The 22,950-nt window shown below is 40.3% G+C and overlaps 1 protein-coding gene across 1 annotated transcript in view; it reads left to right on the top strand.

The window, feature by feature from the left end:
• Window positions 1-22,950, top strand: part of LOC124613482 — a 307,477-nt gene that overhangs the window by 90,824 nt on the left and 193,703 nt on the right. Inside the window, exon 4 of the mRNA XM_047142191.1 lies at window positions 10,589-11,257. Coding sequence (XP_046998147.1) covers window positions 10,589-11,257 — 669 coding nt within the window. The remainder of the gene's footprint in view (window positions 1-10,588; window positions 11,258-22,950) is intronic.

The raw sequence follows: 22,950 nt of genomic DNA, 5'->3' as shown, positions 1-22,950 counted from the left end.
TTAGCAAAATAGTAGGCAAATTAAAAATAGGTACCTATTACAATTAATTTTGTTACGTATTCAGAAATTCTCTGACAGAATGGAAACAGTGTTTTATTAGAAATGACTTTAGTTTAGCTTTAAATATTGGATGAGAAGCATTTTTTATTTCCTCTGGTATCTTATTGTGTAGTATTATACCAATGTTAATTATGCTTCTCTGATAGGTTGTTGTTCTGTGATATTTTTGTTGTATATTTGATTTCCCTCTGGTATTATAGTTGTGTACATTTTTGTTCTGTAGTAGTTTGCCTGTTTTCAGGAGGTAGTCCCTAGTGAACAAGATAGTTTCATAAATGAATAAACTTGGAACATTTAGAACACCAAGCTCAGTAAAATGTGATTTACAGGACTCCATCTTTTTAAGGCCACAAATTATTTGTAGAACTCTTTTTTGCATTCTAAAAACCTTTACACTGTGAGTTGAGTATCCCCAGTAAATGATCCCATATCGGACTAGTAAGTGGAACTGTGCACAGTATGCCTGCAGTACTGTTGTTTTGCTTGTTGTAGCCTTTAAAATTCTTAGGCCATAGCACATAAATGATAGTTTTCTAGACACGTTATTTATATACGTCTCCCACTTTGTCTTGCTGAACCCATAGACCCAAAAATTTTGTGACACTTACATTTTCTAGGGGATCATTTCTTAATTGTGCTTGAACAGACATTTGATTAGTTGGAGGAATTAAATGAAAATCGACACACACAGTTTTTTCAGTATTTATAATGAGTTTGTTTTTTGTGAACCACTCAGAAAGTCTTTTCATAGTACTTTCTGCTGTGGAGTGCAGAGTTTCTAGACTGGATCCAGTGAGCAATATGCTGGTGTCATCGGCAAACAGGATGGTTTTTGTGGGACTCATATATTCAACTAAGTCGTCTACGTAAATCAAGAATAGTATTGGGCCTAAGATTGAGCCCTGCGGTACACCATATTTTAATGGTAATTCTCTAGAAAGAAAGGAGTTGTTTCTTGTTTTATTCATTTTGCTGAATTCATACTGAAGTGATACTTTCTGCCTGTGGTTTTTTAGGTATGAACACAACCAGCTATGTGCTACACCTCTTACTCCTCGTCTTTCTAATTTTTCGAGCAGAATGTTTTGGTGCAGGACGTCAAAGGCTTTTGATAGATCTAGAAAAATACCTACAGCTAGTTTATGTTGATCAAGGGATTTTAAAATGCAATCTAAGAATTCAAAAGTTGCTGTCTGTGTAAATTTAGACTTTCTAAAACCATGTTGTTGTACTCTAAGAGGTTCATATTTATTTATGAAACTTAAAAGCCTGTCATAGCAGAGTTTTTCTAGAATTTTTGAGAAGGAACTTAACTATGACACAGGTCGGTAGTTTGATATTTTTTCAGAAGAACCTTTTTTTAGCAGTGGTGAAACTTTTGCTATTTTAAAAATATCTGGAAACACACCAGTTTTTAAAAAGAGGTTGAAAATTTTTGCCAAGCGGTTTGCTATGTGGTGAGCACATGCTTTTTATATGAAATCAGGTAATTCATCAAAACCACTTGACATTTTATTGCTTAATTATTTAATTTTACTTACAATTTCATTGGGGTTTGTTTCATAAACATACATAGAAGCAGTTGAGATCACTGACTTGTTGGAGAAACTTGGGACTGGTCCTTGACAGTGTAATTGAATGAGATCTTCAGCTAGTGAAGTGAAGTATTCATTGAATTTTTCCACAATTGAATTTGGGTCTGTGACTTTTGAACCTTCTAGTGTTAATGGTACATTCTTTTTCTCTGGAGCTGAACTACAAGTTTCTTTCTTTATAACTCTTCACACGGATCTCATTTTGTTAGATGAGTTTCTTATCAAATTGTCATTCCACATAATTTTTGCCCCTTTGACTACTCTACCATAGATTCTTTTGTATGCTTTTGAATAATCTGCGAATTCTTGGGTTACTCTACATTTCTTACAACAGTACTGCAGAAATCTATTTCTCTCACTGGAAATTGTTATGCCTTTAGTTACCCATTGCTTATTATTGTTAGGGTATCAAAGGTGTTATTTTATGTTACATGTAACTTGATGAGAATACTTCACTTGATGTGCTTAAATTACACGTGTTACACATTAGTTCATGAATGAGTTGTTAATACACTTAATCTGTACCTGCTTGGATAATAATTATTGTTTAGTATCTGAGGAGGTGAGTGCTAAAATTTATCAGAAAGGTGAGGTATAAATGAAACAAATGATTAATGATAAAACAAACGGTAAAAGATTAGTGTGCGATCATGATCGCTCGAAATTGTGGAAATTTAGCATGAAGACGAGGTACTTTACAGTCAAAATAATAACAATAAAAATCACAAGGGTAAAGGTAAATTACTTGGGCACTGCACTTAATGGAGTGCTACACCCACAAATTATATTGCAAAACTTGTAATTTCACCAGCACTTTCATTATATATGTGACACAAAGACATAGAATTCTCACAGCAAGATTACATCAGCTTAAAAGTGTGAATTACAGACCACATCATTCAAATTGAATATGGCATATGCTGGATTGTTTCTCTGCCGCCATCAAGAACCAATGGAGGTGGAGCTGGGTTACGTGAGAAGAGAGCTGTGCCGCCAGTAGATCAATTCCAGTACTGGAACACTAAAAGATGCAAACAGTTAAGAACATTACAGGGCCCCATTTATCAGCCTGTAAAGAACAAATGATGATAATTACTTTTACACAATATAACATCAGTAATGACACAGAGGCGTCGAATTGTCCGGCTGGTGGCAAGTTTTTTGACTTTCAGGCTCCTACCACCTGCAAAATGCAAGTATGTGGCCAATTCAAGGGAAACTGATAAAAGGAAGTACTCGAAGAATTGTGTCTTTTGAAATACAGTTTGTAGCTGTAACATGTATCTGGGGGAAGAAATTTGCCATAGGTTGTAAACTGCAGAGGTGGCAATAATTATTTTTCAAAATTGATTTAGGGCTTTATATTAATTACCAACAGTATTATTAAAAATAATACCAGCAAATTTTTCTTTCTTTATACGACAGAAACACACTGCGTTAATGAAACAGCAAGGAAGCACGCTGCATTTTTTTAAACCAAATGCAGGAACATCACAAAATGTGGACAATTTACTTTAATTTTCTAAAGACTTGCACTCAAATTCAGCAATACATGAAGCTCCAAGCTTTCAATACTCACCAGCAGTAAAAGCATACTTGTCAGAAAATGAATGTCTGAAGGCTGAAGTAATTAGGGGCAAGGAAAGGCTGTGAATCAAATTATTCTTTCAAGTCATGTACAGATATTTCATCTTCATTTATAAATATGTTTCCTGATAATGAAACAGCGAAGTACTTCATTTGTGTGCCTATATAATTTGTTTTGGTATTGCACCACATTTCAAACAGAGTTAGTTTAAATGCTTAGATTCTGTAGATGAGTCCACACTTTTATTTCATGAACTTTAAATACACCTGCCATACCAAGCAGATGAATATTTCAGTTAGGTTTTGGAATACAGACTTATATCAGGTTCATACAAGACACTTTTTTTGTATTTTAATGGGCCGTGCAATAGCAGAGAATATTAAAAATTCATTTATGGCTGCTGTAGAAAGTATCAAACTTAAGACTTCTGCAAGTGTCTATGGATGAACCTGCAGTAAATAAAAAATTCATTAGTATTCTGCAGAATAAGATGAAACAAGATCATGGAAAGAAATTATTGGAATTAGGCACCTGCAGCTTACACACCCTACATAATTCTTTTGAAAAAGGTGCTCATGCTTCTCGTTGGCACATAGGTAATTTCTTCAAAGTTTGTGTTATTTATTTCACGACTCGCTTGCAAAAGTTGAAATGTACATGGAACTTTCAAATTGATAGAAAGTAGGCCTAAAATTTTGCCACTGTAGATGGTTAAAAAATCTTCCTCTGAGGGCTCAGGAAATTTTGGACTGCATTTCTCTGTTTGTTGTTAATGTAGAAAAGTGGAAAATTGCCAATCAGTTCCTGTAAGGTTGTTTCATTGGCAGTTGTTGTGGTCTTTAGGCCTGAGACTGGTTTGATGCAGCTCTACATGCTGCTCTATCCTGTGCAAGCTTCATCATCTCCCAGTACCTACTGCAACCTACATCCTTCTGAATCTGCGTAGTGTATTCATCTCTTGGTCTCCCTCTATAATTTTTACCCTCCACACTGCCTCCAATACTAAATTGGTGATCCCTTGATGCTTCAGAACATGTCCTACCAACTGATCCCTTCTTCTAGTCAAGTTGTGCCACAAACTCCTCTTCTCCTCAGTTCTATTCAATACCTCCTCATTAGTTATGTGATCTACCCATCTAATCTTCAGCATTCTTCTGTAGCACCACATTTCGAAAGCTTCTATTCTCTTCTTGTCCGAATTATTTATTGTCCATGTTTCGCTTCCATACATGGCTACACTCCATACAAATACTTTCAGAAACGACTTCTGACACTTAAATCTATACTCGATGTTAACAAATTTCTCTTCTTCAGAAATGCTTTCCTTGCCATTGCCAGCCTACATTTTATATCCTCTCTACTTCAACCATCATCAGTTATTTTGCTCCCCAAATAGCAAAACTCCTTTACTACTTTAAGCATCTCATTTCCTAATCTAATACCCTCAGCATCACTCAGTTTAATTCAACTACATTCCATTATCCTCGTTTTGCTTTTGTTGATGTTCATCTTATATCCTCCTTTCAAGACACTGTCCATTCCGTTCAACTGCTCTTCCAAGTCCTTTGCTGTCTCTGACAGAATTACAAAGTCATCGGTGAACCTCAAAGTTTTTATTTCTTCTCCATGGATTTTAATACCTACTCCGAACTTTTCTTTCATTTCCTTTACTGCTTGCTCAATATGCAGATTGAATAACATTGGGGAGCGGCTACAACCCTGTCTCACTCCCTTCCCAACCACTGCTTCCCTTTCATGCCCCTCTATTCTTACAGCTGTCATCTGGTTTCTGTACAGATTGTAAATAGCCTCTTGCTCCCTGTATTTTACCCCTGCCACCTTCAGAATTTGAAAGAGAGTTGTTCAGTGTCAAAAGCTTTCTCTAAGTCTACAAATGCTAGAAAAGTAGGTTTACCTCTCCTTAATGTATCTTGTAAGATAAGTCGTAGGGTCAGTATTGCCTTGCGTGTTCCAACATTTCTGCGGAATGCAAAATGATCCTCCCCGAGGTCGGCTTCTACCAGTTTTCCATTCGTTTTTACAGAATTGGTGTCAGTGTTTTGCAGCCGTGACTTATCAAACTGATAGTTTGGTAATTTTCACAGCTGTTTGGTGTACAGAACTGAAGATAATGTATTACATCAAAGTTAAGGGATAGTCAGTTTCCAGTGAACCATTAAATAATTCTTTGAGAAATGTCTTCTGTTGCTTTCTCTTGAATGGTCTTTATTATAAGACCAGAACTGTCTACAAAAAATTCCAGTTCTGCTTGATGACTGTCAAGTTGTAACAGTTCTGCCTGCTTTATTTATTTCATTTGATGTCCTCTGTGTCGACACACTGCATTGCTACACTGACTGAAAACTGGGTTGTGGATTCCGACACTGACTGCCATAAATAATGTAGCCGACAGGTGTACAGTTTTGTTTCAGAGTATTTTAATTTCACTGCTCACAAGCCCCTAATAATATATAGTTATATGTTTAACTTTCGATATGCCTCATTAATAGTTTGCAGGCAAACCTCCACGTACTGCTACAAAAGTTTCCTGTTGAACATCTATGAGCAGTAAAACCTAACCACGAAGTTCACAGTTTTTGTAGAATAATGTGGTATGTATGGAGCAGACACTGTCATTGCTTTAAAACACGGCCTATTGGTGTAACACTTATTTCACTGTTAAGTTGATGCATTGTTGTCATTCTAACCAACACAGGTTCCTGATCTGAACCTCGGCCATGGACTGACTGTCTTGTGACCAAAAATCAGGCCCTTATATATCATCACAATAATAGGTGCTGAAACTACACATTGTTTGAAGTTTAATTTACAAAAATTACAATTAAAACTTAACTCATTTGATTAACTGAATATATCGAAAAATTGGTTGTTTTTAACAGTTTCTTTTACTACCAGAGTTAGTCCGAATTATTTGTTTAAATCATGAAATTAACAAATATAAGTACACAAACAATACTTTTGACAAATGTGTTAATTACTTTGAAATTAATGATAGGCTGTTTTTGTTAACATGTTTCCGACTAAAGCCAAATAGATACTTTAAGAATACTAGCATTTCGTCTTCCAAATGTTTATAATTCGTAGAGAATTTATATTTGTTTATATGTCAACAATAGAATTTAAGTTATGAAACAATTACTGATTTCTCCGTATAATGAAAGATACTAACTAGGAATAGTCAAAATAAATTAGAAAATCAATTACATACATAAAACTAAGCTCAAAATTAGATCTAGTGTTATATTCTTTAAAACTGAGGGTCAACCTTTCTCTATTATGAAAGTACAGATTATATTCACGTATTTTAATGGTAATTAGTTAAAATTGAAAAAACGAATTTTAAGGAGGCAGATGGCAAAACAAGAGGGGAAGTAAAAATATCCCAGCTTGCTCCGTCACAAAGTGAAAGATCATTCACATGGATAAGGGATAGAAATGGACTCAAAGTTAAATCCTGTGGGACTCCTCCTGTGACTTCTACCCAATTACTAAAATTTTCTTCCTTTCACCATTGTTTGAGTTATTCAGAACAATGTTTTGCTTTCTGCTTGTTAAATATTGTTGAATTGATGGCCATACACACGCAAATATTATGGAATTGATGGCCGTACACACAACTTGTTTGAGTCTAAGAGAGTAATATCTTCTACGCAGTTAAACACCTTGGAAATATCACAAAAGTATCAGCTAAAGTATTTTGTTATTTGTGGCTTGTAGTATTTGGTGATGAATGTATAAACAGCATTCTTAGTTGAGCAGCCCGTATGAAATCCAAACTGTGGTGTTCTAAGTAAATTCTACTTAAATATGAGACTTTCTTGAGAACATTACTTTTTAAATATTATTACATATTTAGTTGAAACAGTCAAAATCTATGAAATAGAAAAGTGTAATGTATACTTTGAACTATTCTATGATTTTTGTTTGTGGATCACTAGTTGGCTGTAGTGCTTTATCCATGAAAGCCAGGTTGTTCGTTTGCATGATTAAAATCCACTGTTTTTTCTGTGTGACTGGTGTCATTTTAGTGAATATCTGGGTACGAGGTGCACTCCATGAGCCTTTGTGAGTAATGATGTAGGTTGTGAGGTTGGTAGGATAGGGAGATTGAGGGAAAGAAAGATTGTGCACTGTTGGCTGTTAAAACTGCAACACAAGAATGGATAACAAATAAGAAATTTGTAGTTACAGTGCATATACATTTAGAAGAAAAGTGTATCATTAGATTTTTAGGTGATATGGAGGTATTCATGCTGCAGAATTTAGACATAGAGTTTCGGCCTCTAGCAGCAACATCAGCAACATGGCTCTAGACATCGAGTCAAACTGGGCTTGGATGACAAATATGGGTATGTCATTCTATGCTACTTTAGCTCTGTGCTGGTGTTCATCAGTGTAATGGCTGGCATTTGGTGGTGCACCAGTCTCTCAGCAAAGTGTGACCAGATATTTTCAGTGGGTAAGAGATCTGGAGTGGTGTACTGACCAGAAACACAGTTGAAAACACTCTTTATCAAGGCAGATCAGGACAACATGGGCAATGTGTGGACTTCTTGAAAGATAATGTTATGCAGACATCATAGGTAGGGCGTAGCCACCAGTCCTAAGAAATAGGAAAAGTGTTCACTACTGTCCGTAGTACTGGCTGTGTTGGCAGTTGTCATGTACCCAAAGACACCCTGTACCATGATGCCAGGGGCACATGCATGCACGCATGAACACGCAGGTGTGTACCCTGAACAAGGACTTGTCTGAAAAGATGATGTGGTGCCACTTCTGTGTCGATTGTTGTCATCGGGCTTACAGCTGTCGGCACGTTTCTCTTTGCATTGCTGTAGCATGGGAAACTGCAATAATGGTCACCCACCTTGCTGACAGTTTGTGGCACTCCAAGCAGCATCACACTGTCTTTGTGGATATCTGTCTTGTTGCAAACAAGCCCATTTGTGCCCTCTAGGTATGCGTTGTAACTGTACGAGCCTGAATGGCCAAGTGAATGGTATGTCTGTCCTCTTGGCCACTAGTGGTAAGATACCACTGAAATCCTCTGTGTCCCTCCTGAAACCAGCAATTCTGTATTTGCGTGACATTCCTGGCATCTCAGCCAAAGTGACTAGCATATTGCATTACATTAAACCATGGTCACGATGAGCTCTTTCCTGCCGCTGTTGAATTTCGGTGCCAAATAGTAGATGGTATAAACTGTAGATGTAATAGGTGGTAATACTTCTTGTCTGAGGTGTAACGTGTTCTTCTAACAAACTCACATGCAAGTATGAGTCTTGAATGAGAAACCTGCAGCACAATTTTATTTTGTACAAGATGCAGATGGCGTTAGTCTTATCTAGCTTATGTTGAAATGATAATCATTTCCCTATCTAAGGATGTAGTACATGTTATGCTGATTTGGCATGTTTTTCATTCCTTCGTGGTGTTCAGTTTTAAGGGTCAGCAGGGTGTAAAGCTGTAGGACACAATAAATTGGAGGGGAAGTGAGATATAGGGATTGTAACTCTTAAAAGGGCAGACTGCAATGGCAAGGAAGACATTAAATGGGAACAGAAAAGAAAATAGCAAAACGGAAACAGCAGAAGGAGATCTGGTAGCACAGAGAAAAGAAAAAATGTAATATGAGTACTGATTAGTGAAAAGTTCAGGGAAGGTGGCCTTGCCTTCTCACTGATCTTGTGCTAGTTCTCTCATTCCAAACCATCCTCTTCCCCCTCATCTCTGTTTTCAAAACCTCTTCAGTCCACCCTGTGTCCATTCACTCATTCATTCATTCATTCATTCATTCATTCTGTCTATGTGGCCTGTCAGCCTATGGCTCTTTGGTAACATGCTATAGGACCATCAGATATATTTTTGCTCCTCTTCTTTAAGTTTGGTTAGTGTCTTACAATTATTAAATATAATTACCTGAACTTTACTACCTACCCTCTTCCCTGCTGCCCTAGATTTCTATTCTTGGACACAGATTACATCTTATTTCATTCATGCAATAGTAACAGAAGTACACATGTAAAGTGTTAGAATGTGTGGGAACAGAGCTTAGGGAGCATCAATGGTAAATTTTACCTGCACTCGACTCAAACAAGTGATGGGATGTACATTAAGTAATTGTCGGTGTTCTGTCAAGCACTTCCTGTATTGTAACAATTCCTGTTTATTGATTTTGAATAAAAACTTGTTAGGCAGTACTGGTAGAAAGTAATTTTCAGAAACACTGTCTTTTTTCCCAAGATAAGTGTCATATTTTTCACTGTATAGGCCTGATTTTCAGCTGTGCTTTTGTACTTTGGTGGACCGTGATGGTTTTTTTCCAATGTGCTCTGATGAGACAACTGTCAGTCCTTTGTGTTGTAACAGTTCAGCTGCATGTGTTGAGAGTTTACTGGTCCCCATACCTTAATAAATCTAAAATGATCTACTTCCATTTCACTTTTGTTTTGTTCCTCATATGACTTATGAAGAATGTATTACATTGTATAAAAGTTTTGTGTGAAATGCATAAACATGATTGTGTAACTAACTTTAGTGTGTTTTATTGGTAGTGATATACCTGATGATGCTGATAAAACAAAGAAAATGTCACAGAGACTGTGTTTTTTTTATTCTAATCAGTTAAATTATGACGTTTATACTAAACAAGCCTCTACAGCAGTGTTGAGCCTTGTCTTATGTACGTACTTACGCTATACAGGGTGTCCCAGGAGGAATGCTCAGTATTCAGAGATATGATGGGAAGCAAAAATGTCTAGTGAACAACGAGCTCTAAAATGCATAGCTTAAGAGCTATTAACACTTCTTCATCTTCAATACTGTGAAATAAATCTTTCCTACTGTAAGCTCTTTGCTTTACAGATTTTGGTTGGAGACAGTGGACCAAAACAGGGAACAATTGTCTACTAAACATGGGCTGTAAAATGCATACCTTAAGAGCTATGAGCACTTGCTCAGAGAAGAGATGTCTTTCACAGTAGTGAAGATGAAAAAGTGCTCGTAACTCTTAAGGTAATATTGACCATTCCTCCTATGACATCCTATATATCTCAACATTAACCTAAGTTGTGCCTTTATTATTTAGTAATTTATGAGGCTTATACTTCTCTCTCTCTCTCTCTCTCTCTCTCTCTCTCTCTCTCTCTCTCTCTCTGTGTGTGTGTGTGTGTGTGTGTGTGTGTGTGTGTGTGTGTGAGTAGTAGTAGTAGTAGTAGTAGGTTCATGATTATGTGAATAATTGTAGTATGTTAAGTATATATTCAAATTGGATCTTTACCATTGTATTGTTCATTTTTATTTATTTGTTTATGACATTTTTTAGGCCAAAACCAGTTTGGATGTGATACACAACATACAATCACACAAGCTGAAAAATCATTTCTGTCAAGGTTATCACCTTCAGCGTGCCAGATTCAGCCATTGCCATCTGCCACTACCACACATTACTTGCAATCTGCAAGTATACAAGCTGGTGATGACCTGCCATCTACCACTGTTGTTCGTGAATCCCCGCTGAATCTAATACTGCATGGGAATTCCAGCTCAAAGAAAGAAACTGTGAGTGAAAATTGTGAGTTACAATGTGTAGAGATGCCAGACTGTGAAACAAGTCATGGCATTCTTTCCAGTTCAATAAATTCAACAGTATCCTGTGATACACCTGAAGCAACAAGTAACATATACAGCATTTCACCTGACAAACTTGATGGCTTGAAATACAAATTTGAATCATCCATGAATGATTCTGATGTTGAATGCTTTGAAGAGCAGCAACCTTTGTCATTTAGTCCACCTGTTGTGCCAAATACTTCATTACAGTACAACAAACATGGGAAAATAAATTGTGTGTATAATACCAAAGAAACACTTCCTCGTAGGCCAGTAGTGGAGAGATCAAAACAAGATTGCAGCCAGAATATTGCATCAGAAATGGCATTTACAAAATGTGCAATGAACCAAAGATTTTCCAAAGAAAAAATTATCGTTCCAGGTACGTTGAATAACAGTTTTTTCAAGTTTGGCCACATCTCTTTAGCATCAGTATGTTCTTATAGATAGTAGCATTTAGCCAGTAATTTCTTACATACTTTCTAATTTCTATTTCCAAGAATTACATTATAACCCACAAAACCAAATTAAAAGCAAGAAGATAACTGTCAATGAATGTGGCTACACACTGGTAATGTAATTACAACTTTAAAGTAGATAAACATAAAGTACTCAAGTTGGATTTTTGGCTTCTCCCTCCTTTTTGCTATTGTTGCTGGACATAAATATCTTTTATGAAGTTTGTACTACTAGCATTGTTGAAACTTGATTTAACAGCAGTTGTGATGGAAATATGTTGGGTCCAATGGCGACAAATGGACCTGGTGTCTACGGATGTTCATAGTGGAACTAGTACCACTGACGGCAAGGCATTGGTAACAATGACGATTATTAGAGCACACAGGGCAACTAAAAAAGTAGGAAGATTTACATGTTCAGTAAACTAGATGAAGAAGCAAAAGTGTAGCACCTCAGCGAGGAACTTGAAACCCTTAGCTCTGGGCAAGTACCTGTAAGGGAATATTTACCAAACACCAGATATGTAAGTACCTACCAGAACAGTTCATAACGTAAGGGCCCCTCTGTGAGCTACAGTTTTTGTAAAGAAACAGTGATTACTTCACATTACGTGTATAACGGAGTGTGGGAACATGTGTAAAGAGGTACTAAATGAAATGTTTTAGGCTGTCAGAAGGGCAATGCGTCAAGCCTTTCACGAGTACTACAGCAAATGACCTCTCACATACCAAAAGAAATTCAGGTCATATGAAAGGGCTATCAGTGGAATAAAAGTTAGTATTCAGATATGAGTAACATAGGACCTGAAATTGAGGATATAAAGGTAAAACCAGAAGTGCCAAACTTCATTTTCAGTTGTTCTGTTACAAATAAAGATACAGGAGTACAAACCCAGTTTAAGATGAGCGATGTAGATGTTAGTGTCAGTCACTGTTGAGAAACAGCTGTTCTCATTAAAATTGAACAATGCCTGTCAGAGTTTATCCAGAATTTACTATTGAATTAGTGCCTCTTTAAAAAACACAGTACACTGATAACTGCTCTAACCAAAACTGTGCCCAGTGGTTAAAAAAAAAAGTGGTACACAAAACTACTTTTGATATCTTTGATATTAATCTGTTGTAGAATTTTAGAACATACACCAAGCTCAAACATAATGAGGTATCTCAAACAAAATTATTTCCTCCATTCCATCCAGCATGAATTTCAGAAAAAAAAAAAGTGTCATGCATAACCCAAAATTCACTTTTTCATATGATATTCATAAAACTATGGATGAAGGGTTTCAAGTAGATGACTCTCATGAAGCATTTGATTTGGTGCCACATCAATGCTCATTAATGAAAGTACAATAACATTCGGTGTCAACTGAAATTTGTTTCTGGATTCAGAATTTTTTGGTAGGGCAAATGTAGTATGTTATCTTGAATGGAGAATCAACAACAAATGTAAAAGTAAATTCAGGTGTACTGCAGGGAGGTATTTGGGGAACTTTGCTGTTCATGTTAGGTTTTTAAAATCTTGTAGACGGTATTAATAGTAGCCTTAGACTTTTCGAAGATGATGCAGTTATCTATAATGAATTCTTGTCTGAAAATAGCTGCCAAAATATTCATGTGTGCATGAGGTGTGCTTGCTTGTGTGTGTGAGTGATGTATGTCTCCCTTTTACTGATGAAGACTGTGACCGAAAGCTTTATGTAAGTGTTTTTTAATTGTGCCTGTCTACAACTTAACGTGTCTTCTTTACGGTAAGTAGCAATCTATCTTTTCCTACATTGTTGATATTCCCATCTGGAGTTTCCATTGTTTGGTTTTGCCAAAATACTCAGCCAGAGATTGGTAAGATTACAGAGTGATATAAAATTGGCAGCTTCAGAAATGTTAAACTGTGCTCTGAACAAAAAAGAACAATAACAAACAAAAAAAGGACATTACAATATTATGAAAAGGAAAGGTGCCACTCACCATATAGCAGAGATACTGAGTCACAGATAGGCACAACAAAAAGACTGTCACAGATAAAGCTTTCAGCCAGTAAGGCCTTCATAAAAAATAGACCACACACAGACTCACACTCACACACGCACTCTCACTCTCACTCACTCACTCACTCATGCAAATACAACTCACACACAACTGTAGCCTCAGGCAACTGAAGCCACACTTAAGTGTGACTTCATGGCACTTTATTTGTGACAGTCTTTTTATTGTGCCTATCTGTGACTCAGCATCTCCACTATATGGTAAGTGGCAACTTTCCTTTTCATAATATTGTCGCAGAAGAAGCGAAGTTTATGGTACTAAACTGTTGAATGGAGAGTTGTGAGTTCAAAACTCACCTGGACTGTACCATTTTAATTTCTATATTCGGTTTGAGTACATTCAAGAAGTATCCACAAATGTCAAGAATCATTGTACTGGAATGTTCTGTAGCTGTATATACACTGTATGTGTTCTGGCTGGAGGCAGTTCGCTCTGCGCTCTTATATGTGCAAGCGCTGAATAAACCTTCATTTAGTGAAGTTAGTGTTGGTTATTCATCTAAGTACACCTTCTTCTACGTGACATTTTTCTGGTGGAGACGCTGGGTATTGGAACTTGCGATAGCACACATTATCAACGACACACTGGTGCCCATCAGGCCATCACAGAGCCACCGTTTACATCTCAAGAAACCTGAGTTCGAGCCATATTCAACAGATTGCAATCTGCCGGACACAAAACAAGAAGATGACATTATGATGACAGCAGCTGTGTGCCACCACAAGAGAAATCTTTCCGGGTTCTCTGGTGACGATGGCCAAGATCCAAATGAGTGGCTGAAGGTATATGAGTGTATTTGCCAGATTTAACAAATGGGATGACACCACATGTTTGGATAATGTATTTTTCTACTTGGACGGCACTGCCAAGCAATGGTATGAAAACAAGGAGCAGAAGATCACAAGCTGGGAAGTATTCCAGGGGGAACTGTGCAAGTATGCCAGCGACACACAACGACAGAACTGCAAGGCTGAAGATAAATTAAAGTGCAGGGCACAGAGGCCAGGAGAAACTGCTGCATTCTACATTCAAGATATCTTGGAGCTGTTTAAAATAGTGGATCCTAGAATGAAGGAGGAAGATAAGGTTGCACATCTCATGAAAGGTGTTGCTGAGGACATGTATCAAGCCCTACTCCTGAAGGGGGTTTCGACAGCAGACGACTTCATAAAATGGTGCCAGTATACCGAGACAATGCATCAAAAAATAATTACACGCAAGAAGTTTGAGCGGCTTCCAAACGTCGTATCGATGTCTGTGATGGAGGAAGCAACTGATTAGCCGGCCGGTGTGGCCGTGCGGTTCTAGGCGCTTCAGTTTGGAACCGCGTGACCGCTATGGTCGCAGGTTCGCGTCCTGCCTCGGGCATGGATGTGTGTGATGTCCTTAGGTTAGTTACGTTTAAGTAGTTCTAAGTTGTAAGGGACTGATGACCACATATGTTAAGTCCCATAGTGCTCAGAGCCATTTGAACCATTTGAAGCAACTGATTTCACAAGTGTTCTTCGTCAGATAGTGAGAAAGGAAGTTCAGAAGGCACTTGGATTGCACGGTGAGAAAAAAACCGAGACGCTTCAAGTGGTCATAAGGGAGGAATTGGAACAGACATTGAGCCCAATCTTTCGTCCTTCATTTTCCCGTAAAACGGTGAAAAAGTTGAGACCCAGGTGGAGTTACATTCCTACAATAATGCACGAGGAACCTGTTTGGGCACCAAGGAATACTGACGTCTGGAGGACCCAGGACAACCAACCAGTATGTTCCCACTGCAGATGTCCGGAGCATGTGGAGCTCCGTTGTCGAGAAAGGTGGCAGATATTTGATGACGCCTTTGCCAGAAGACAGCAGCCTGATCTTAGCTGATGCCAACTCCGGGACGACGAAGATGAACAAGATGATGTAGGTGCAGGACGACGTAGGTCACCATCACCACAAGCTAGCCACTGGAGAAGATGCTCTCCAACGCACTGATCAAGGTCTCCATCACCGTTTAGAAGCTCCAGCCAATTACATAGCCGCTGCAACCAGGAAAACTAAAGAGTGCGACCTTCCTTGGAGGTGACGCCGCCGAAGAGAAAAATCCTCCGCCATCGATCACTACAAAAATGATAGGAAACTACATTGATATCCTGATGGATGGTCAACCAGCCCAAGCTCTTGTGGACTCTGGAGCATCATATTCATTCATTTCAGAGAAGTACCATCGCCAGTTGCAGAAAACTGTATTCATCAACATCTCTGCTGAAGGTGGCTAACGGGAAATATGTAAAACCTACAGGAAGATGTACCATTCGTGTGAGTATAAGTGGCCATACACAGCTCTTAGAACTCATCATCCTACAGAAGTGTAGCCTTGACGTCATTCTTGGATGGGACTTTTTGAAAGCTTCTCAGGTAGTTATAGATTGTGGTCACTCGAAGATTGTGCTAGACGAGATGAGATACTGTGGACAGGAAGATGCGCATCTGAGTTTGTGGAGACTATGTGTGCTGGATGAAGTGATCATTTATGCATGCCATGCATCAACCCATGGATCTTGTAGTGGAATGTAAGAGAAGCATACTACTGAAGAATAACTTGGTCATCCCAGCCTGTCATCTCGTTTAAGAACGGATACGGTGCATTGTGGATAGTTAACTGTCGCCGAGAACGGCAGATCCTTCCAAGACGCATGTGTGTAGCAAACGCTAAGCTGTTAATTGAAGAACAGCTGAGCGTCATAGAAACCTCCTGTGCTGAGTCTGTTGGCGAAATTAGTGCTACCACTACGAGACAAGATCTTCTAGCTCGACTATCACCAGATCTCACTAAGGAACAACAGAAGAAGCTACTTGCTATTCTTCATGAGTTCCCTGAATGCTTCAATCCACAGGTGAAAAGCAAATTAGACAAATCGACAGTGAAGTACCGGATTAGCACTGGAGACCATCAACCAATAAGCCAGAGAGCATACCGTGTGTCAGCAACGGAACGTCGAATAATTCGCAATGAGGTAGAGAAAATGATGAAGAATGAGATCATTCAGCCTTTGCAGAGCCCAAGATCATCACCAGTGGTCCTTGTCAGGAAGAAGGATGGCAGTTGGTGCTTTTGTGTTGATTACAGGAAGTTTGATGAGATAACGAAGAGTGACATTTACCCTCTTCCACAAATTGACGATACACTTGATTGTCGGAAGGGGGCTAAGTTTTTCTCAATCATGGACATGTACTCTGGATACTGGCAGATCGAAGTAGATGAGGCTGATCATGAGAAAACTGTATTCATCACCACTGAGGGCCTGTATGAGTTTAAGGTAATGCCGTTCGGTTTGTGTAATGCACCAGCAGCTTTTGAACAGATGATGGATAATCTTCTAGGTCACCTGAAGTGGACAATGTGTCTTTGTTATTTAGAGGACATTATAGTGTTCTCAGAGACATTTGATGAACATATAAAAAGACTGAGGGCAGTTCTTCAGTGTCTCTAACAAGGCAGACTGAAACTTAATCCAAGAAAGTGTCTCTTTGGAGCAAAAGAAATCAAAATACTTGGACACCTTGTGTCAAACGAAGGTGTGGGGCCAGACCCAAAAAGGTGAGACCCATAATGGAATTTCCTATTCCTAAAAGTATTGCTGTTTGAAGTTTCCTTGGATTATGTTCTTATTACCATCGTTTTATCAAAGACTTTTGTATCAAAGCCAGGCCACTGCAAGAGTTGTTAAAAGCCAATGCTAAATTTATCTGGGGTGGTGCTCAACAAGATTTTTTCGATGTGCTGCAAAAAGCTCTGACGACTGACCCTGTACTTGGTCTGTATGATGGAGAGCACCTACAGAACTACACACAGATGTCAGTGGGTATGGGCTCGGTGCTGTTCTGGTGCAAATTTTGGATGGAAAAGAGAAGGTTATAGCCTATGCTTCCAGGACACTTACAGAATCTGAGAGAAACTACTCAACTACAGAAAGAGAATGTCTTGCTGTGACCCCCCCTGCGGGTCTGGGGGTTAGAATAGGCCCAAGGTATTCCTGCCTGTCGTACGAGGCAACTAAAAGGAGCTTCACACGTTCCGACCTTTATGTGACGGTCCTTGTAGGGTTTGACCTCCATTCTTCAAAATTGTCCCGAAGAGCGAACCAATTGGGGAAGGCCGCCTTACAAGGTGCATCATGTCCATCGTGCATTGAGATCTTTAGCCCACTTTCTCATTGTCGCATTGCAGTCTTGCCCATTCTCCATCTCTTGGGCGAGGACACCTTCCTGGTTGCATTTTCCAGCATGCACTATGCAGTGTCGATTTCTGCATTGACGATGACCATGGACTTCTTTGCATCTGATATGCAGCACGGTAGCCAGTCCGTTGTGGTGGGGCTGCCATGTACCCTGTTGGTTGTAGCCCCCAGACCACAAAGAGATCACTCTGTGATGCCTGCGCCATTAACTCCCCATGGGGAGGGCCCCTGGTCGGAGTGGGTGGCATCAGGGCGGATGACACGCGATGAACAGTAGTCCATCATCTCTTGCTGGTGGTGAAGCACCAGCAGTCTCTAAGCAACCATGAGCTCAATTCAGTGCACAGAAGTACGACCCCAAATCGTTCCCCTCCCTGGCCACACCATGGCTAAGGATGGCAGCGGATCTTATTCGCCCCAGTACCTTGTATGTTTGAGAGCTGATGGGGAATCTTTCATGACGATGAAGCCACAGTTTTTTGTTGAGCATTTAGGGGAAAAGTTCGGGGAGTTGGAGAGCTTGTCCAAAATGAGATCTGGATCAGTCTTGATCAAAACAGCATCCTCTGCCCAGTCTCGGGAGTTACTCGCTTGTGACAAGCTGGGGGATGTTTCTGTAAACATCACACCCCATAGAGACCTTCTTTTGCAGTCTGCTGATGAGCTGCACACCAATTTAGAGTGGCAAGGTGTACATTTCGTCCTGCCTGTCCACCAGGGTCCGAAGGATAACCAGGTTGCCACCGGTGCCTTCAGCTTGGCCTTTGAGGGTGATACATTGCCTGAGAAGGTTAAGGTGATGGTCTACCGGTGTGTTTTAAAGCCCTATATCCCTCCCCCTATGCGGTGCTTTAAGTGCTGGAAGTTCGGCCATATATCTTCCCGCTGTACTTCCAGTGTCACATACCGAGATTTCAGACACCCATCGCATCCCAATACTCCATGTGTCCCACCTCCTATCTGTGTCAACTGTGGAGAGCACCATTTGTCTTGCTCGCCTGGCTACAATATTCTCCAGAAAGAAAGGAAAATCATGGAGTACAAGACCCTGATCAGACTGTCCTACACTGAGGCTAAGAGAAAATATGAACGCCTGCATCCTGTGTGTATTATGACATCATCTTACGCCGCTGCTACAACAGTTCTGGCACAATCAGCTCCGCCAACCCAGGTCACCTCTCAGAGCTAGAAGACTACACCTGCCCTCTTGATGGTGGGGGCCATTTCCCTCCCTGATGCTCCTGCACCACCTACTTCGGGAGCAAACCCCCCCCCCCCCCCCCTCCCAACCATCGGGGACGTCTGTCCCCACTTCTAAGCCGGAGAGAAGCATAAATCTTCTTCAGCTTCTTTCGCTAGAAAGGTATCCCTTGGATCACACCCTTCCCAGGTTTCTTCTAGTGGGAAAGACAACACCCGATAAGTGGCTGAAGAGCCCAAAAGCAGCTGGTCTTAGGGCTTCACACTCATCCTCAGTCCCGGAGACTGAGCCAGTGAAGTCCTCCCAGCCACAGAAACCCAAGGAGCAGCGAGAGAAATCCAAAAAGAAATCCCCTAAGACCAAAGAAATTGCGGTGGCACCCACACCACTGCTACCTATAAGCTCTGCGGCTGAGGATGGCGTGGAGATTTTGGCACCCGCTTACGACCTAGATCTCACCAGACCCTCAGACACAATGGATATAAACTGCTCAGGCATGAAATTGGTGGCAGCAGGTGATCCTGAGGTGTAAACTGCCTCATTGAATGTTCAATGCCTTCCCAGTCACACGATGTCATCCTCTAGTGGAATTGTGGCAGTTTTTTCCACCGCCTGGCTGAGCTGCGGCAAATGTTAAGCTTTACACGTGCTACCTGCATTGCCCTCCAGGAAACCTGGTTTCCTAGCAATGCAGACCCCTGCCCTCTGCGGCTATGAGGGATATTACAGGAACTGTAGTGACTATAATAAAGTGTCAGGTGGAGTTTGCGTTTATATCCTAAACTCGGTCTGTAGTGACACTGTTCCCCTTCAAACCCCTCTTGAAGCTTTTGCTGTCAGAATAAGTACAACCCAGGAAATAACTATCTGCAATGTATATCTTTCTCCAGATGGTGCAGTACCCCTGAATGTATTAGCTGCACTGATTGATCAACTCCCTAAACCTTTCCTAATTCTTGGAGATTTAGTGCCCATAACCCCTTGTGGGGTGGTACCATACTTACTGGCCGAGGCAGAGATGTCAAAACTTTACTGTCGCAATTCGACCTCTGCCTCTTAAATACTGGGGCTGCCACACATTTCAGTGTGGCTCACGGTAGTTACGCGGCCACTGATTTATCCATTAGCAGCCGAGAACTTCTCCCATCTGTCCAATGGAGAGCACATGACAACCTGTGTGGTAGTCACTGTCACTGCTCCAGCATCAGGCTCACGGACGCCTGCCCAGATGGGCTTTCAACAAGGTGGACTGGGGAACTTTCACCTCTGCTGTCACCGCTGAATCTCACCCACACGATAACATTGATGTGATGGTTAAGCAGGTGACTAGCACAGTTGTTTCTGCTGCAGAAAATGCGATCCCTCTCTCTGCCCCTCTCTCAGTCCCTTGGTGGTCACCGTAAGTCGCTGAAGCAATTAAGGAGCGTCAGCGAGCTCTACAGTGGCATAAGCAGCACCCTCCCCTGGAGCACCTCATAGCCTTTAAATGCCTCCATGCCCATGCTCGCTACCTTATCAAACAACGGAAGGAGGAGTGTTGGGAGAGGTACGTCTCCATCATTGGGTGCCACACAGCATCTTCCCAAGTCTGGGCAAAGTTCAAACATCTTTCCGGGTACCAGGCCCCAACAGCTGTCCCTGATGTTACTATAAATGGCAAGTTATGTACCGACGCAAACGCAATTGCCGAGCACTTTGCTCGAGCTTCTGCATCGGAGAATTACCCCTCAGCCCTTCGCTTATTCAAACGGCCGCTGGAACGGAATGTCCTCTCATTCACTATACGCTGCAGTGAATCCTATAATGCCCCATTTACAGAGTGGGAGCTCCTCAGTGCCCTTGCACATTGCCCCAACACAGCTCCTGGGCCTGATCGCATCCACAGCCAGATGATAACATTGTGTGGCGAATTATTGCCGCACGTGTTTCTTTGTTTGTGAGAAGCCATGAGGAACTTTGGACCAAAGGTACAGAACACTGTTGACAAATTAACGAAAGATCTTCTGAATGTCATCCTAACGAGTTCGAAATCCGGGAAACTTATCACGCAATTATATTGTTCATTTTTATCTAACGTCATTCTTCCCTACGTGAAGAAAGAAAAATTCTTATTAATAATAGATTCCTGGGGGGTCAAACGAAAACTGGTTTGTGCAACAAAATTTTCACCAATGACGAAGGACTTGGAACATGTACGGTTAAAGTCGTACCTCCGAAATGCATGCCAGTTTGCCAGCCATGCAATGTTTCTTTCTACCGGCAAGTTGTTGTTGTGGTCTTCAGTCCTGAGACTGGTTTGATGCAGCTCTCCATGCTACTCTATCCTGTGAAAGCTGCTTCATCTCCCAGTACGTACTGCAGCCAACATCCTTCTGAATCTGCTTAATGTATTCATGTCTTGGTCTCCCTCTACGATTTTTACCCTTCACACTGCTCTCCAATACTAAATTGGTGATCCCTTGATGCCTGAGAAAATGTCCTAGCAACCGATCCCTTCTTCTAGTCAAGTTGTGCCAACCAACTCCTCCTCTCCTCAATTATATTCAATACCTCCTCATTAGTTATGTGATCTACCCATCTAACCTTCCAAACTACTTATTGTCCATGTTTCACTTCCATACATGGCTACACTCCATAAAAATCCTTTCAGAAACAGCTTCCTGACACTTAAACCAATACTCGATGTTAACAAATTTCTCTTCTTCAGAAATGCTTTCCTTGCCATTGCCAGTATACATTTTATATCCCCTCTACTTTGACCATCATCAGTTATTTTGCTCCCCAAATAGCAAAACTCGTTTACTGCTTTAAGTGTGTCATTTCCTAATCTAATTCCCTCAACATCACCCGAGTTAACTTGACTACTTTCCATTATCTTCATTTTGCTTTTGTTGATGTTCATCTTATATCCTCCTTTCAAGACACTGACCATTCCATTCAACTGCTGTTCCAAGTCCTTTACTGTGTCTGACAGAATTACAATGTCATCGGCAAACCTCAAAGTTTTTATTTCTTCTCCACGGATTTTAATACCTACACCGAATTTTTCTTTTGTTTCCTTTACTGCTTGCTCAATATACAGATTGAATAACATCGGGGAGAGGCGACAACCCTGTCTCATTCCCTTCCCAACCACTGCTTCCCTTTCATGTCCCTTGACTCTTGTAACTGCCATCTGGTTTCTGTACAAATTGTAAATAGCCTTTTGCTCCCTGTATTTTACCCACCTGCCACCTTCAGAATTTGAAAGAGAGTATTCCAATCAACATTGTCAAAAGCTTTCTCTAAGTCTACAAATGCAAGAATCGTAGGTTTGCCTTTTCTGAATCTAGCTTCTAAGATAAGCCGTAGGGTCAGTAATGCCTCACGTGTTCCAATTTTTTCTGCGAAATCCAAACTGATCTTCCCTGAGGTCGGCTTCTACCAGTTTTTCCATTCGTCTGTAAAGAATTCGTGTTAGTATTTTGCAGCTGCGGCTTATTAAACTGATAGTTTGGTAATTTTCACATCTGTCATCACCTGCCTTCTTCGGGATTGGAATTATTATATTCTTCTTGAAGTCTGAGGGTATTTCGCCTGTTTCATACATTTTGCTCACCAGATGGTAGAGTTTTGTCAGGACTGGCTCTCCCAGGGCCGTCAGTAGTTCTAATGGAATGTTGTCTACTCCTGGGGCCTTGTTTCGACTCAGGTCGATCAGGTGATCTGTCAAATTCTTCACGCAGTATCATATCTCCCATTTCATCTTCATCGACATCGTCTTCCATTTCCATAACATTGCCCTCAAGTACATTGCCCTTGTATAGTCCCTCTATATATTCCTTCCACCTTTCTGCTTTCCCTTCTTTGCTTAGAACTGGGTTTCCATCTGAGCTCTTTATATTCGTACGAGTGGTTCTCTTTTCTCCAAAGGTCTCTTTAATTTTCTTGTAGGCAGTATGTCTCTTACCCCTAGTGAGATAAGCCTCTACATCTTTACATTTGTCCTCTACCCATCCCTGCTTAGCCCTTTTGCACTTCCTGTCGATCTCATTTTTGAAACGTTTGTATTCCTTTTTGCCTGCTTCATTTACTGCGTTTTTATATTTTCTCCTTTCATCAATTAAATTCAATAATTCTTCTGTTACCCAAGGATTTCTACTAGCCCTCATCT

The sequence above is a fragment of the Schistocerca americana genome, chromosome 4 (genome assembly GCF_021461395.2).
Source record: "Schistocerca americana isolate TAMUIC-IGC-003095 chromosome 4, iqSchAmer2.1, whole genome shotgun sequence".
In the NCBI taxonomy this organism is placed as follows: domain Eukaryota; kingdom Metazoa; phylum Arthropoda; class Insecta; order Orthoptera; family Acrididae; genus Schistocerca; species Schistocerca americana.
This window is presented reverse-complemented; position numbering and strand designations above follow the sequence as displayed.